This window comes from Panthera pardus, unplaced genomic scaffold, assembly GCF_024362965.1.
Source record: "Panthera pardus isolate Hobbes unplaced genomic scaffold, ASM2436296v1 HiC_scaffold_12, whole genome shotgun sequence".
In the NCBI taxonomy this organism is placed as follows: domain Eukaryota; kingdom Metazoa; phylum Chordata; class Mammalia; order Carnivora; family Felidae; genus Panthera; species Panthera pardus.
Window position 1 is genome coordinate 72,142,148 of NW_026526677.1, and position 17,662 is coordinate 72,159,809.

Consider the following 17,662-nt stretch of genomic DNA (forward strand, 5'->3'; position numbering starts at 1 on the left):
TGGACAATTTGATATTGTAAACTCATGAGAATATCAAGCAGATAAATATGTGAGGGTTGAGCCTAACAGCTAGAGGAATCCTGAAGAAGTTGATATCCTAAAAGGTTCATGCTGGTTAACACATGTACTGTAAGAGCTGCAGTGTTGAGACATATGGCTTGAAACAGTAGCATTGGCTACTTCAAAATGTGACCTAATGAATGAGAGAGGAATGCGGATCTATCATTTGTGGATTCAAAAATATGGATTGAACGCCACTAGTAGAAGATGTGAAACAAAAGCCTATCCGTATTTTTGAGGAAGTAAAGATTTCCTGATGGAAATATAAACAAACAGTATGAGGGAACCTTGTCAGCACTAATAAAGGAATCAAAACGGGGCTGTGTGAATGACAAGGTGATAAAACAAAATTATCTTCATTACTTAAAGGTGATATCATTAAGTATATAACCTACAATATTTTTTCTTTGAAATATCCAGTGCCTACTGTGTTTCAGTAACTGTTCCAAACCAACATAGAAATAGACAAAAGCAACAGATTTCTTTGCACTCAAGGAGCTCATGCAGTAGTTGGGGAAGGTATTTGACAAGTAAAAATATAAAACTTAGAGTATGAGTCATCATGATAACTGCTTTTTGAGAAAAATACAGTAGGAAAGTAAATAAGGAAAGTAGCTTTGACAAAATTGAGTTTTCAATACGGTGGTCAGAAAAGATTTACTATGGAATATCACTTTGGGCAGACACCAGCATGATGTCAGAAATCAAGGCATGTGGCTATTTGGGAAAATAGCTTTTAGGAAGAGGTAATTAAACACATCTCACACTAAACTTAGGATTTCCCCACACCTGCCTGTATTTCTCCATTATGAAGACAATAAAGGAAAGTGAGTAACACTAGAGACATTTGAAGTCAGATCTAAATATTGAGTGTGACCTATTTATGAGAAGCACAGTTGAAGTAAGCATGCTAAGTGGGTGAACTGAATGTAAGACGAACCAAAAACTCATTTAAAATACTGAAGTTTAACTGGTGTAATAAGGAGAAGTATCCAAATGGATAGATAAAGGCATAGAGATAATTAGGTGTCATTTTACTTAAGGTTCATCTAATATATGCTAGGAAGTTGAAACATATTGAACGCAGTTAAAAGTTGCTGAAGGAGTTAAAGCAGAGATATCACAATTCTTTTTTAGAAAGTTCATTCAGATAGCAACTTATAAAGAATAATGATTGATTGGAAGACCTCAAAATGAAAGTCAAGGAAGCAAATAGGCTGTTTAGGAACCTTGAAAGGAAATTTGGGGAATGAATTGAACACAGATAATGGGAAATGGAAGGATTCAAAGGACAGTCTTTATGGTAGAGAAATGCCAGAAAATATTATCTGTTTGAGTGTAGAATGTTAAATGGATAAAATTTAAAAATGCACCAGATTTGCTTGAATTTGGAACATCACCAAGGTTAGAAATGGAGGAGGTATGGCTGGTCTGGGTTAAGATAATGTTTGTTTGAGAAATGTGCCACTGTAAGTTCCTGTGAGATATCCTAGAAGAAATGTGCAGTAGGCAGTTGGATGTGTAAGGTTGGAACCTATGTGAAAGATTGGGATGGGACAGGGGCATTTCACAATTGTTGGAAAATTTTAGGCATTGGAGCAGAGGGTTTTCACATGGGAATTTTTAGAAAGAAAAGTAAAAAGTTTTCACATGGAAAGATAACTTGGGAAATCCCTGTATTAGTAACTCCAGCTGGGAAAGAGTAGCTGGAGAAGGCAAATTGTTAGAAAGAAACCAGGAGACAGGGATTTCCTTGAAGCCCAGGGTATGCAGGGTTTATAGCAAGAAGGACTGATGAAATATAAAGAACTTTGTAACATGCATGTAACAACTCATGTGGATTAAGCAAAGAAGGTTCTGGGGAGATAAAGAGCAATCTCATTAAAACAGGAATAAAAGAGAGATTTCACTGATTGGAAGAATGATTGAGAGTTCCATAAACAAGTCCAGTGAATGTATACCTGTGAACAAGAAGTAGGCTTTTTTGGAGTAACAATGACACCACAAAAGCCAAGACATCGGGTCAACCGAGTACGTTTGTTTTAATTTCAAAACTATGTGCATGAACAAACCACGTTTAAATGTTAGGAGGAAAATAGGGAAAGATAAAGTGAAAAAAAGTGAGAAGAGAGGAATTAATACTGGAAGGTGGTTATCTGTTGACCAATGTCTCTAAGGACATGTGGAAGTCAGCTAAGAAAGGGGGTGTAGAGCCTTGGGCAGGATGAGTTAAGCTGCACTCATACACACAAGGTTCTGGTCTGCTTGCAGTTTGTGGACGTGGAAGCAAACATTTTAGAAAGGTCTTATCTTATTCTAGGAAGTAATGTTTGCTATTATTTTCAGAAAGCGAGTTAGTCTGTAGCTAAAATATCTGGGCATACAAGAGATGAAATGGATTTAGTAATGAGGATTCTTAGCATATTAGGCAGGACAATTATTAAGTCACAAATACCTATTATTAAGAAAACATAGATATTTGGGGGAAGGAGTTAGAGTCAAGTTTTCACTTCTAGTGCCAAAAAATAACCAAATGAGCAGAAAAGGGGATCAGGGGGCAGAAAGATGTCCCTAAATTTCTGTTTTCAAGAAAGCACCAAATTGCTAAATGTCAGAGGAGAAACAGTAGATGATAAGCAGGGAGAGCCTGCTCTGTGATCTAAACAACCCACTCACCGCAGGGTTATGTGTCTCTGCGGAGGGAGATGATCCGTGCTGAATATCGGAAGGTGTACCACTTGCTTTACGAGGAAGAGAGACGTTATTTAGAGAGAATGGAGAAAGAAAGCAACGAGATTTTACAACAACTCAGAGCAAGTGAGGACAGCATGGACCAAAAGGGAAAAGTCCTAAGAGGAATGTATGAGGACCTCAAGAAAACGTGTCATGAACCAGACGTGGAGCTGCTCCAGGTAAGGACTGAGGAGAGTCACGGGGCTGCCTGGAGAACGTCCACAATCTCTTCGTCTACCGTCACGCGTCACGCGTTGGCAGTGATGCTTTGTGATGCTGTGGGAGCGGTTTTACCTGTCTCGGTGATGCAGAAGTCCAAAGGGTATTCTTGCCATACATAAGAACCCAAGTCTGAAAAAGCAGGTTAAAAACAATCCTAGAGAATACCTCCTTCTCAAGTTGTCATATACATTCACTTACTGATGGACAGCCCCGAGAAGCTTGTTTGAAGACTCTGGATTTGTATGTGGACCTGGCAAAAATGAGAAATTTCAGAATCTATACAGTTCATTTTCTCTTTCTGTTTCCGTGTACATGATACAATTTGCTGGAATTGGGGCTTACCCACTCTTGGGAATAAGTAATGAGGTCTCTACTGCGAATCTTGCGGCATATACTGAGTTTTTTTTTTTTTTTTCTGTTTCTCTTGCAGCATTTTGAAAACACTTTAAAAAGGTAAGTTTACGCCTATATTAAAAGTTTGAGAATTGTTTAAGAGTAATCAGGCTATTGGTGCTGAAATAGGAGCATAATTTATTATGATAATAGAACCCATTTTATAATATATTTATTTTTCCATGTCTCATAAGGTAGAGACGCGTTTGTCATTTTGTGTAAGGTGGAGCTGGACAGGGCTCTGTGGAAGCCCGTGCGGTTGGCAGTTCTGTTCACAAGCTGCGTGTAGACAAAGCGCCATTTGCGATTTTAATGCTTAGAAACGTAAGAATACATTGAGGATGTGGCCCAAAGCTGTGACAGGCTTATGTGGGAGAAATAGGTGTTTCCGAGAAGCATAAAGTGGGAGAAGGGAGAGAAAGCCACGGGGTGGGCGGGGGGAGGACCATGTAGGGTTTGGGCTCCCACGTAGCACGTGGCTGACTCCAGCTTCACGTGGAAAGGCTGTCTGTGGCACTTACGGAAGCTGGGACCTGGGAGCAGAATCTCTGCCCGGGCTAAGCTCCTCACCCCCTTGCTGTGCTTATATGGACACAGCATCTCGGTGGTGACCAGTGTGGATTAAAAATCAAAGTGCCCTTCTGTAATGTCCTGAGTTTCGAGCCATTTTGCAGAACCCCTGCTTGGCTGTGAAGAACCAGATCCTGAAATATTATGCCAGGATCAAAGTGTTAGGAGGTAGAATTGGGTTTAGTTTGCTCTTCATAAAATAAATGGATATTTGTTAAGTTTCCTAGTTTGTGGAGTTACATTCATAACTATTTACGATGCTAACTATGAGGATTTTAATGAAGCATCTTCACTGGGACGTAGATTAAATATCACCATTGTCATGAAAATGAACTCAGAAAGAGTAACTGACTGTTCTTTTTTGTAGGAGTGAGTCAGTGCAGCTGCACATGCCCCAACCTGTGGATCCACGGCTCAGTTCATGGCCCATCACGGGGCTGATAGAGAGACTCAACCATTTTCTTGGTAATAGACCGCCCTTTGGTGGGATAGCCGTACGTTCTCCTCAGCTAGTGTCTATGGGTTATGTTGCTCCATTGTACGATTGATGATTTCATATCTGGGCATTTTGTAACCCAATTTGCCTTTGTGGAAAAATGATATATGTGGACCAACAAATAATATCTGGAGAAAAACCCAGTATGATAGTTTATGATAAGCTACCTGGAAGTAAGCAATAGGAAAAGATAGTTGATGTGTGCATCATGCTGAGATTTGGTGTTAACTGTATGAAACATGTAAATCTGCACGAACATTCAGTATATTCCAGGTTTCGGGTTATGTGGTGATTACTGGCTGTGAGATGAGCAGAGAGTTTTGTTTTCTAGAATGTTTCACAATAAAGGCGCTTTACACGGTACATCCTTTATTCACATAATACAAAAATACTTTGTATAAATCAATAGTGTTAAGAACAGAAAATGAATACTTCTACACAACCCCACAAAGTAAGCTAACCACTTATTGCATAATTTTCTTCTCAAAAATTACATTTGCTGAAAATTCTCACAAACATTCTACTTGTAAAAGACATGGATTTTTCTTTCCGGTTATTTTATCTTGATATATATTGGTAAAAAATACTTAAATATGAGGCAAAGTGACCACTCTTTAGGAATTACTATTATTTAAAGTTATTCTTCTTTTCTGAGAAGAGAAGTTGGCTACTCCTTTTTGTTACTGTGAATTACTAATGATGTCCCAATTTTAAAAGTTTCAGAGGAAAAAAACCAGAGCTTAGCAATATCCCTCTTCTTTATACATTTTAAGAAAATTCATAAATGTCTTCTATTTTGTCTCATTAATGATTTGCTCATTATGAAGACAGGCCCTGGCATACAGTAGATTTCTAGAGCTTCCTCACTGCCCTGGCCCTTGTTTCCAGGGAAAGCTAGAAACCCAGACACGATATAAAGCCCACGTCCATCAGGAATTGGTAACCCTCCATGTTAATGTGACTGTTTCCTTCCTCCTGCAGTGCCCATTTTTTTTGAAAATGAAACAACGACCTGTCACATGCCGCTGTTTGAAGATCTGAGACGTTGGCTCTTCAGTCGCGATCATCCTGACGTTGTCACTAATGCAACAAGATCAAAATACTTTCTGGCATGGGGAGCCCAGACATTTACCTGTGGTCAGCATTACTGGGAGGTGGATGTGGGGAACTGTCGGAACTGGGCCCTTGGATTTTGCGATGATTCTTGGACAATGAGGAATGACATGGTGCTTGACTCAGAGGGGATTTTTCTACTCTTTTGTATCAAAGAGGACAACCAGTGTCGTCTCTTTAGCTCCTCCCCACTGTCGCCTCAATATGTAGAAAGGCCTCTGGGCCACGTGGGGGTGTTCCTGGATTATGAGTGTGGTGTGGTGAGCTTTGTGAACGTGGCCAATTGCTCCCTCATTTGCAGTTTCCTCTCACGTTCCTTCTGTCTTCCTCTCCGACCCTTTCTATGCTCTGCACCCTCGTGAGGAGGGACATGTCAGAAAGTGACCGCAAGTGTCAGCTCAGCGAAGTGCCTGCTTGATGGTCTTCAACGTCTTCCTTTATCCAACCCATTGACTATTTTTAAAGGTTGATAATTACAAGTGCATACATTTGTTTCCATTGTATTTAAATAAAAACAATCTCTCTTAGAGGTTGATGCCATCTTTATTCTACGTCGTGTCCTTTCACTTGATTCTAAGGTAGCTGGAGGCAAAGAATACCTGAGTGGGTTTACTCGGCTGCATAGGTCAAAGCAAGAGCACAGGTTTCTTCTCACTGGCAGACCTGGAATTCTCTCCTCTTTGCTCTGCATCTGCTAAGGTGTGTTTCTTCACCAAGTCTCAGCTTTAAAATGTCTTCTTCATGGAACGGTTTTTTAAAGCTTCCGGACTAAATGAGGTCTCCTAATTGTATGGACTCAGAAGACCTTATACTCAGTAAAGTCCACAAGCTAATATTGCCCCTCTCCTCTTGTTTACCCATTATATGAGAATATATATGCCAGGCTAATGTATAGATATATTTCAGCAGGTAGCACTGAGTTTAACATGTAATTGACATTCAATAAATGTTTGAGTAAATTCATACATATTACACAGTAGCAAATCAGGACATGGGGTACCACTGTCAAAAGCATACTAAATGTAACCAAAATTAAATGGGACTACTGAGGAGTATTATTTAAATGTATAGTGACCTATATCTTACGTTCACACACAGTACAAATCTGCCTCTCAGGCAGTAAGGCAAAGATTAAGCATCAATGCTACCTAGCCCTCTCTCTGAGGGACATGAAAATTATTGATCCTAATGAATCAGATTCCAGAGCATGAAAGTTGAAGTTCTTTAACAGACACACCATATCAATGCCAGTTGGGAAACAGAAGCAGGATGTTGTCACTTTTTCTTCAACTCAAAAAAGATTTATACATTGGTGTGCCTGATAAAATTTGACGCTTAATGAAAGAAAGAAAATATCGTAGCAGCCCATGTCATATATATGTCGGCATAGAACTATTTCAATTTTCACCTGTAACCTGTCTTCTTCTATATCAAGTTTTAAGTAATCTAATTTTAAAAACATTGTGGAATGATGAGCTGTACATATGAGAAAAGAATAACACTTTAGGTTTAAATTCAATCATTCTCAAACTCAACTACACATTAGTATCACCTGGATAGATTTTAATTCTCTGGGATGTTGTTCAGGCAGTGGCACTCTTTAAAGTTCTTCAAGCGATTTCAATTTAGTGTCAAGTTTGAAAGTATTGACTGAGAGTAGTAGTTCTTAAACTTGGCTATACATTAAATACACCTGGGGAGATCTCCAGAAGCTGGGTTGCAGACTTACATGGGAGTCTAAGATAACCGTGCCTGTGCCTAATGTGCAAACCCCGTGCTCCTGTGTTCCCTGTGTTTGGCCATTCGGCTCCAATCACATACTCATGTATTTTGGTAACTCCCGCAGGCTCACAAAATAGGTGAGCAGTGATGACACAGTATTCCAGATAAGAGGCCCACAGGAGATGATTCCGATATCCAAGAAGGTGGAATGAAATGGCAAAATTCTGGTTTTCACGACCCCTTTATTTGAAGAGCAGTCAAATGAACTAATAAAGTAGAAAAGGCAATCAAGTATCAATGATTTGCTTTGATGGATGAGGGCTCCCTCAGGTACTAGGTTCCTGGTGTCCCAGGTCAGGCTCCTGACTTAGCCCAAATCTGTGACCAGAGAATATGAAAGACTTTACAGGACATTTCAAGAAGCCATCATTGTATGTCCAAATGATCCACTGCTTTGTCACGTCCACAAAACTCAAACTTCCACTGTCAAAATCAAGGAACACACCAATGAACAAGTAGTTCAGTTTCTCATAAGTAGGAACAGTGAAGTTTCATATTGATTCACAAAACACTGCAAGGACACCGATTAACTAAATCAAAATACTCAAGTCAATCTCATCCCTTGCCACTTAAAACAGCACCCAGATGGCTCTACCACTGAGTTCCATACATCCAAAAATTCATGAACTCCCCCTTCTCAGAAGCCTTTCATTCCTCTTTCCTTTATTTGTTTTTGATTCTTCCAAAACTATATGAAAAGCCAAAACCACATTCCCTCAAACTACTTGCATCCACTTTATGAATTCCTGACACTAGTGAAAAGCTTGTCATTGATAATCTCTTTCAAACCCATCCTCTCACATCAGAAACTGGGCAAGCAATTGAAATGTATGAGTGATTCAAATCATGCAATATTCTGCTATGGGTTAGGTTAGGAAACTCACCTCCAGTCTCAAACCTCCCTCCTCCACAGCCTGACGTTTCTCTCTTCAGGGCAATGTTGCATTTGACTCTCTGGTTTGGAGGCCACCAGAAAGGATCTTCCTAAAATTCTCACTACCTGCTTTCAAAATGGATGTCTGTCCTCATAGCCCTATCTTCTGCTGTCCACCTTCGAAGGAGAAGGCCCTCCGTATTCATTAAGGACACTAATCCTTACTCCACTGCATATTCCCTGCCGGGATTTAGGGTCTGTCTCTCATTCTGCATGTCAGCTTTTTCTTTTGCTTTTTTCCCTCATTTTTTAAGTTTTATTTTTAAACCTGACACATTCTTCTATTTGACCTGTTGCATTCTCTACCTCCTACTGTTTTCACCATCAGGGGCACACTTGTTCAACTGCTGTTCATGTTTCCTTTTGATCCCCGGGATCAAATGGAAATACCTGCAGTTCCCAATGATACGCTCTTTAATACCTGGAGTGTATAAACGTAGAAATCTCTGCCTCAAATATCCAATGATTTTTCACATCTACTTGACCTTGAGAACTCAGATTGACCTTCAGCCTGAGGAATTTGTCCTGAGAGCCTGAATAATGGCTATTGAACTGGTCTAGATCAGGCTCTGTGCCTCCATCTTAACACTTGTTGAACATTCTTCTCATAGTCCTTTTTTGGTAGTTACTGGGATAGTAGAGCCTAAAAATCCTAAGAGGCATGCTTGCTACCTTAGGTTCAATAGATGGCTGGGTCATTTCTCCTGCTGTTCTGTGGCAGAATTGCGTGCCACATGATTTCAGCTGAAGTTTCTAACGGCACAGTTTCTAGGTCATCTGTCTCACCCTGATTCAGAGGGAAATACAGTCTTATACTTACCATCCAAGGTACATTCATACTGCCATATTTATGGAGGCTCTCTTGGATTCCTTGAATCTTCTTCCATAAATATCTCATCTGGTTTGAGAGCTTATTCTGTAAAAGAACTATGGATTGTGGCAAATACATCCAAGTTTCAGAACTCCAACGGTGGGAAGGATGTAGGGATACTAGAGCCTGTTTGCCCCCACTACTGATCAAAATTTAGGGGATTTCCAATTGCAGAACCACGCAATGTCAGGTTATCATTCGCCTGGTGAAACTGGTCAGCATCTTGCTTGGCAGGGTCAGTCTTCAGAACACATGGCATCTTCGATCCCAATATACTTCCAGTGATGCTTTTCCCCTGCTAATTCCAATGCACTTTATCCCACCTGTGCCCACTGTTGGGGATATATGTAGCCTATAAGAAAACCTTTCTGTACTTTTGTAGTTTTCACAGCCAGTGGCTCTTTCTCAAGGGGAGGGCTTTATAGTACCTTGAGCATGATGACATCTGTCTCACCGATGGACATCATGACCATTTACTTAATCATCCTGCCATGAGGAGCAGTAGACTGGTGTATTATTTTTTAAAGTTTATTTTGAGAAAGACAGAAAAAACATGATCAGGAAAGGGCAGATAAGGAGAGACAGAATCCCAAGCAGGCTCTGCACTCTCAATGCAGAGCCAGGTGCAAGGCTTGATCTCACAACCTTGAGATCTGAGTCATGTTCAGTTAGATTTCTTGAGGAACTGAGCCAACCAGGCGCCCCCTGGTGTCCTGGTGTATTTCCTTCACAGCCTCCTCCTGGGTACCCAGTACCTGGCATTCATGAAGGAGGACTCAGGCACCCTCATACCCCTCATGTCCTTACTAAAATCCCACCTGTCAAAGTGTTCCCAGTGCCATCACTTACGTGCTGTTCCTCAGCAGCCTTGTCAACAGAGCAGTATTTGTGCGCCTCATGCTCTGGAGAGTCAGAACAGAGTAAACAGTGCAGACTCTGCTCCTCACTACAGAAAATCATCTTTGTCTCTTTTTGGCCCCACACATCTGCTCCTCAGAGCACAAGAATTCCCTTAGACTGGCTTTTCTGGCAATGGACAGCAGATTCTTCAGAACAATATTGGTTTTGTACGCTGTTTGGAGAGTTCACTGCATACTGGGAACCTGGGAGGGAATTCATCTCCCCTCTAGGAAAGGCAGAAACAGGACCAACAGAAGCTGTGCCCACAGGATATGGTTACTGGGTCTGTAAAGGAATTCAGGAAGAGTGGGCAGATGAGTTCTTTCATGATGGCGTCTGGGATGTTGGACTCCAGGTTTCTGGGGGAAGAAAATCATATAGGTTATCTATTCCTCTTCCTTAGAGAAATAAAAGTCCCAAGAAAAATTTCACTTGGGGTGTTACTCTTATTACACTGGGTCTGGAGCATAATAGGTTTGATTTTGTAGAGGACACACAAATGGAAAACCAAGACTCAAGAGAGCTCTGAGATCTGTAGAAAACTGTCTTGGCTGCCTAGCCAAAACTATCCACTTCCAGCTCCCCTTCCTTTGCTCCTAAATTGAGAGAGGGACAGAGAATAGGAGAGGGAGAGCACACACAGTAACCCCAGTCTTGCTGAGGTTTCATTTTTCACCAAAGAGATGGAACTAGAGGAGGCTGACATAATTTATAGCTCCAGTAAAGGGTCCCGAATGCTATTAAAAAAAAAAAAATGGTAATGCTCATTACCAGTCATTGATTTAGTTCAGGGTATCTAAGCCTGCATTTCCATTACCTTATGTAATTGTCAGGCAATTCTCCTAGTATGCCCTTCTCTTAATTAGAACCCACGTGTCACATCTGTCTTTCCACAACAATTTCTGAATGTTAAGTTAATGAAGAGGAACTAAACATTGTTGAGTGGGGCCTGATCCTAAATACAGTCTACCTTCATAAATAGACTCACCATGTGAAATTTTCCACCCTCATATTTTTGTTATCTGTACCACTCTAATAAAACAAATGGAGAATTAAACAGAATGACTATCTCTTCCACGTCTTTAAGACTATTGCCAAACAGCCCTTCACATTGTGATAAGATATAATCTAAATGAAACAATAATCAGTACCAAAAACAAATCCTTCCCCATGAAATTTATTCTGCATTGGGTCCTTCTGTCTATATCAGTCAAATACAGATGTTCTTCAAATTTCTCATATTTCTATATACTCACCAATATCACTTTTCTATTTACCCAATCCTTTCCTAACTTCTTGAACATCAAAGTCAAGAGAACTCATATGTTTCTTAAGAGACAAGCATTTACTTCACTTAAAAACAATATTCTCTTACAAATCATTGAATGCCCCATCTAGTCCCGTATTATAGACTATTACCTCTCTTGTGAATCCGGGCATGCAGCAGAGTAGACCATCATAGGTACTCCATGTCTAATCAAACACTCCTAAAACCCTTTTTAGCATCCACCCAAGTACAAAACTACAAGACAGGTACAGCTTGGCAACTACTTTCTTAGTCTTTCTACTATGTATAAATGACTAACGGATGCATAAAATAACAGAACTAAAACTAATCATCATACTAACTCCATATTAACACCCATAATGAGGCTAATAGAACACGGATGGCTCTAAGTAGGCAAACATCACTTCACAGATACACCTCAGGTCCCTCATAGGAAAACAGGAAATCTGATTTGTTTTCCTTTGGGAAAGTCGCTGCAACCAGCCAACCCTCTTCTGCTACCTTGTGTACTCACTTATAGAGCATGCCTCTGATCTCACAGATGCTTGCTGTAGCAGTGCTGATAGGAAGTCAGCTTGAGGACCAGGGCTTCCAGGTGAGAGCTTTCAGAGGTCTCCACAGCCAGGTGAGCTCCAAACATATTCTCCTAGTTCTGGAGGAAAATGAGTCTGGCCCCTAGAATCTCCTCATAGTGAGTCTCTGAAGACCACCAATTTCTTCCAAGTGATAGCACTTCAGAGGTCTTCAGAGGGGTGTTCCTATGGATGATGGGATTTCTTCAAACCAGAGGAAAAAATGGATTTAACATCCTGGCTAATCTCCTCCTGGCTAATCTCCATAAACCCATCTCCCCAAATGTCATCTCACCAAGGGCCACCTGATTTCACAACAAGCCAACTGGTAAATGTGGTCTTCATATCTAAATTTCTGTACACCAATGGCTTTTGTTCTCAACTTGCAAAGAGGTAGAGAGGATTAGTTTCATCAGTTAGTGATTTCATCCAATGTCTTTGAAAACTGGTTTGAAATTGGTTTCATGAGGTGTGTGCAAATATCTTCCTTTCCTCATGGAGGTAGTGCTTTGTTTCATTGATTGATTTACTGTTGTTGTTGTTTTTTAAGGTCAGACTTTCATGTAGAACATCTCTGGCCACCTCTCCAGGATGGATGTTTCTTCTGTCCCTCACACTCCAGATCAAGCCCAAGGCCTCCCAGCCGCAGCAGGACAGGAGCACTCTGTCTAGTGCTCCCCAGTCCAGTTCAAGGGAGACAGTAAAGAATGGCCCCAGATCAGACACCCCCTTAGGTCAACTTCATTCATAACTTGCATTGCAACACAACAGAAACAACAACCAGGATGGATGGGAAAAGGACAGTAAAAAGAAATTTCTTCTTTTTTTAAAATGTTTGTTTATTTTTGAGAGGGAGAGACAGAGTGTTAGCAGGGGAGGGGCAGAGAGAGAGGCACAGAATCTGAAGCAGGCTCCAGGCTCCAAGCTGTCAGCGCAGAGCATGACCCAGGGCTCGAAGTCAGGAGCCCTGAGATCATGACCTGAGCCAAAGTTGGAGGCTTAATGGACTGAGCCACCCAGGTGCTCCAAGAAGAAATTTCTTTTTAAGGAATAACTGATAGTCCCACTCTATCAGAACTGGATAATTCAATCTGAAAACCTAGCTTTCCTGATGTATTTCCCACCTAACAATCAGCCCGGCAATGCATTTCTGGAAAGAGTGGCAACTATGACCCAGTCTTCAAGTCTTACAAAGTATATGTTTATATACATGTGAAGTGGATGATGCTCCAAAGTGTTCATATGCATGGTTTTTAAAAATCATCTTGAATTCCAAAAGCACATGCACCCTCTCACTGGGGCCCACTATTGTCAAAAGCACCCCTAAGGGTTTAATTTCTCACTGCTTCCCCAAATTGACAGCGCCCTCCAGTGCTCCCGGCAGCATCGAAACATACGTCACTTAGGGCAATAATATCTCTTTACCCCAAACGGTCATAAAGTGTTGCCAGGAATGAGGACGTTAAAGGGATTTTGTTTTATTGTGGGTTCTTGCATGCTTCCCAAGCTGGAAGTGGTGGAGACACTGGGGGCGCCCACACTGGCCCAGGCACACCCCTGCAGAAACTGGTGCTATGCGGGGAGGCACGGGGGTGCCACCAAAATCACTTGCCCTAGCCCTGCAGGTCCATAGAGAACATTAACCCTCTGCCCCTCAGGCAGCAGCTCTGCAGATCTGCTAGTTGAAACTCAGCAGTTTAACTGCAAATCTGCAGAATCCGTCAAGGTAGCCCTTACATTAGCAGCTGGATTCAATAACCAACGGAGACTGGGTGTAGGCTAGGAAATGGCTGCCACCCTCTTTTCCCCCGGGGTAGTTTAGCCTAAGCCCCCTGGTATGTCAGAAAACCAGCATGATGTCCATGCCATTAAACCTGCAAAATATGAAAAGAGGACTCCTCCTTCTATTCCAGGTTGACCAGACAGCAGCACCTACAGGGTGAATGCCCTGGATATATATTCTCTTTAATTCAACAGATTTCCATGTCAGTCAACATTTCAGATTCTCTGGTCAGAAATGGAAACTTTGGCCTTTAAGATCACTCGCTGTGAACTTGAACTGAGGTCAGTGAATCTTTATTTTTCATGTTTTCTCAGTGGTGTGAATTGGCTTGGAGTGGTTTGGGGTTGTCAGGTTTGGTTTTGGGTTTTGGGTTTTGGCTTGGAGTGTTTTTGGGTTTGTTTTTGAGTATTCATTGAATCCCTTAGCTAAGAACACACGAGATAGTGTGGGCCGAGTTTCTAATGACAGAATGTCATCACTTAACAAGTTGAACGATTTGTAGCCTATTTTATCAAATGATACCCCGAATTTCAGAACGTCTGTTTACTGTTTATTTAGCCTTTGGAAATGCTCCACAGTACACCCTTGTGTGTGTATCATTGTTTGTGAGAGAGATTGCTAGACGTGATGTTGCTCTGGTAAAGGACATGTGAATGCAAGATTTTGAGCGTTACCACTGCACTGTCCTCTTACGGAGTGGGATGGTCTGCTCTGGCTGGACGGATAGGGATGGGGGACGCTGAGCAGGTTTCCTAAATCACCCGCTGAATGAGAAGTGTGTTGGGATGGACACGGCTCAGACCAGGGAAGGGGTGGGGCTACAGGGCTGCTGAGGTTCTCTCACAGGGGCCCACTATTGTCCAAAGCAACCCCAAGGGCTTTTTTTTCCTCCCAATGCTTCACAATTTCCCTGTTACCTCTGAGATTTTGGCATTTCCTCATTCTGCTCCTTTCTCAAGTTTTTAAATAAGGTTCCTTTTTTTAACTATTGTCCCAGCCTTGCTCAATATGTATGTCATTCCCAATAAGGGAAGGTTTTGGAAGGTTCTGGAAGGGAGTTCTGGCTGGTGATGTTTGAGAGTCAAAGGAAGCAAATGGTTCAAACCCCTTCACACATTATCATTAACTCCTTGCATTTAAAGTGTGCATACTACCCTTTTCCCTAATTTCAGCAGCTTTCCTTAAATTGACTTGCCACACTTCCTAATGAATCCCTGTTGATGACTTTTGGGGTTCTCAAGTTCATTTGATAGCCTTGTTTCCCTCTTCTGTTTCCCCCTACACTGAATTTGGTACCCTACAGATCATGTAGAGGTCTTGGCTTGTCTGTACCAGTTCCTTCTGGACATCACTGCTCCTTCCCCTTTTCTTATGTAACACTTATTTTTAAGACCAAACTCTAGAATAATTTCCTTCCAGTAAATTTTTTACATTTTAAATAATGTGCTTCACTTCCTATCAAGTGCTTTGCAGCCAAGGACCTGTCCTGCTGTTATTACCTACAAGAATATATTAAAACAGAGCCAATGATATTAAAAAAATTGTTAGTGATATTTTGGGTGAAAGTTGCATCTAAATTCCAGCACGATTATAGACCTCTCTGATATATGCACTCTAATATATATATATATATATATATATATATATATATATATATATATATATATATATATTTTTTTTTTTTTTTTTTTTTTTTTTAGAGAGAGAGGGAAAGGGGCAGAGAGAGAGGGGGACAGAGAGAATCCCAAGCAGGCTCCATGCTGTCACTGCCGAGGGCCTCAAACTTGCAAACCTCAAAATCATGACCAGTGCCAAAATCAGGAGGCAGACGCTTAACCAACTGAGCAACCCAGGTGCCCCTGATATGTACACTCTAGAGTAATTTTATTAGTTGAACTTTTATTCATTTTAAAGTTATTAATTTTGTTATAAAAATTTCATTACATAAAGACTTTTTATTGGACTTAAAGAAAAATATAGCTGGTGGAATAAATAAAAGACAAAAATTAACCTACCATTATTCAAAAGTTCCTAGGAAGCATTTTATTTTTTTAATTTTATTATTATTTATTTTGTATACATGGTTCCATTTAATTACTTATTTATTTTTATTTATTTTCAGGAGTAGAATTTAGTGATTCATCACTTACATATAACACCCAGTGCTTATCCCAACAAGTGCCCTCCTTAATGCCTGTCACCATTTAGCCCACCCCCACCCATCTCCCCTTCCAGCAACTCTCAGTTTGTTCTCTGTATTTAAGAGTCTCTTATGGTTTATCTTCCTCTTTGTTTTTTATCTTATTTTTGCTTCCCTTTCCCATGTTCATCTGTTGTGTTTCTTAAATTCCATATATGAGTGAAATCATATGATATTTGTCTTTCTCTGACTCATTTAACTTAGCACAATACACTCTAGTTCTATCCACATTGTTGCAAATGACAAGATTTCATTATTTTTTATCACCAAGTAGTATTCCATTGTGTATGTGTTTGTGTGTGTGTGTGTGTGTGTGTGTGTGTGTATACATATACATACCACATCTTCTTTATCCATTCATCAGTTGATGGACATTTGGGCTTTTTCCATAATTTGGGCTATTATTCATTGCACTTCTATAAACATTGGGGTGTATGTGCCCCTTCAAATCAGCATTTTTGTATTCTTTGTATAAATACCTAGTAGTGCAAGTGCTGGGTCGTAGGGTAGTTCTATTTTTAATTTTTTGAGGAACCTCCATATTGTTTTCCAGAATGGCTGCACCAGTTTGCATTCCCACCAGCAGTGGAAAAAATGTTCCCCTTCCTCTGCATGCTGGCCAACATCTTTTGTTTCCTGAGTTGTTAATTTTAGCCATTCTGACAGGTATGAGGTGGTATCTCATTGTGGTTTTGGTTTTTATTTCCCTGATAATGAGTGATGTTGAGTATCTTTTCATGTGTCTATTAGCCATCTGGATGTCTTCTTTGGAAAAGTGTCTATTCATGTCTTCTGCCCATTTCTTCACTTGATTATTTGTTTATTGGGTGTTGAGTTTGATAAGTTCTTTATAAGTTTTGGATACTAGCCCTTTATCTGGTACGTCATTTGCAAATATCTTCTCCCATTTCATCAGTTGCCTTTTAGTTTTCTTGATTGTTTCCTTCACTGGGAGGCATTTTATAAGTGCTAACTGCAATATTCACTTATAAACTACATGAATGTATAAACAATGAAATGGATATACAAAGAGGTAATTGTTTTTTTGTTTTGTTTTTTGTTGTTTATTTGTTTGTTTTGAGAGAGAGATCTAATCTCTCTGGAGAATCTAGCTGGAGCAGGGGAGGAGCAGAGGGAGAAGGAGAGAATCTTAAGCAGGCTCCATGCCCGGTGCCAAGCCCTGTGTGAGGCCAATCTTACACCATGAAATCATGACCTTAGCAGTAATCAAGAGTTGGATGCCTAACTGATTGAGCCACCTTACATGCCCCAACAGGTAATTGTTTTAACTAGTGCCATCTTATTTTAGGAGAAAATTCAGAATTCCAGTCCACTTTTGTTGAAATCCAGTATTATTGCTTTTCTTGACCAAATTATGTAGCCTCTTGACATTTGCTGGTCAGTCTTTCCTGCTAGACTATGAGTGTCGTGAAGTCAAGAATTGTAATTTTCATCTGTTACCCATGTAATTAGGACAAAGGTTAGAAAAAAGTATTAATTCAATTAATGTTAATACAAACTAGATTGTTATGAACTAAATATTAATTATAATCCCCAGGACACCACCAAGGGAAATAACTCAAACATATGTAGCAAAAGAAAAAACAAGGAAATTAAAATGGTACACTAGAAAATTTTTACCATCTGAATAGATGCAGTAAAATGCATTTGACAAAATTCTGGAAACCATTAATGATAAGAACTTGCATCTGGCAAACTAGCAATAGAAAAGGAACTTCCTCAAT

At 40.3% G+C, this 17,662-nt stretch overlaps 1 protein-coding gene across 1 annotated transcript; it reads left to right on the forward strand.

Moving 5' to 3' along the window:
* Positions 1 to 3,141: 3,141 nt before the first annotated feature.
* On the forward strand, positions 3,142 to 6,116 carry LOC109267333 (tripartite motif-containing protein 77-like). The gene is made up of 3 exons (XM_053900185.1): positions 3,142 to 3,468; positions 4,346 to 4,443; positions 5,456 to 6,116. Exons 1-3 carry the CDS (start codon positions 3,377 to 3,379, stop codon positions 5,947 to 5,949), a joined length of 684 nt encoding a protein of 227 aa, XP_053756160.1. The 5' UTR covers positions 3,142 to 3,376; the 3' UTR covers positions 5,950 to 6,116.
* Positions 6,117 to 17,662: the final 11,546 nt, after the last annotated feature.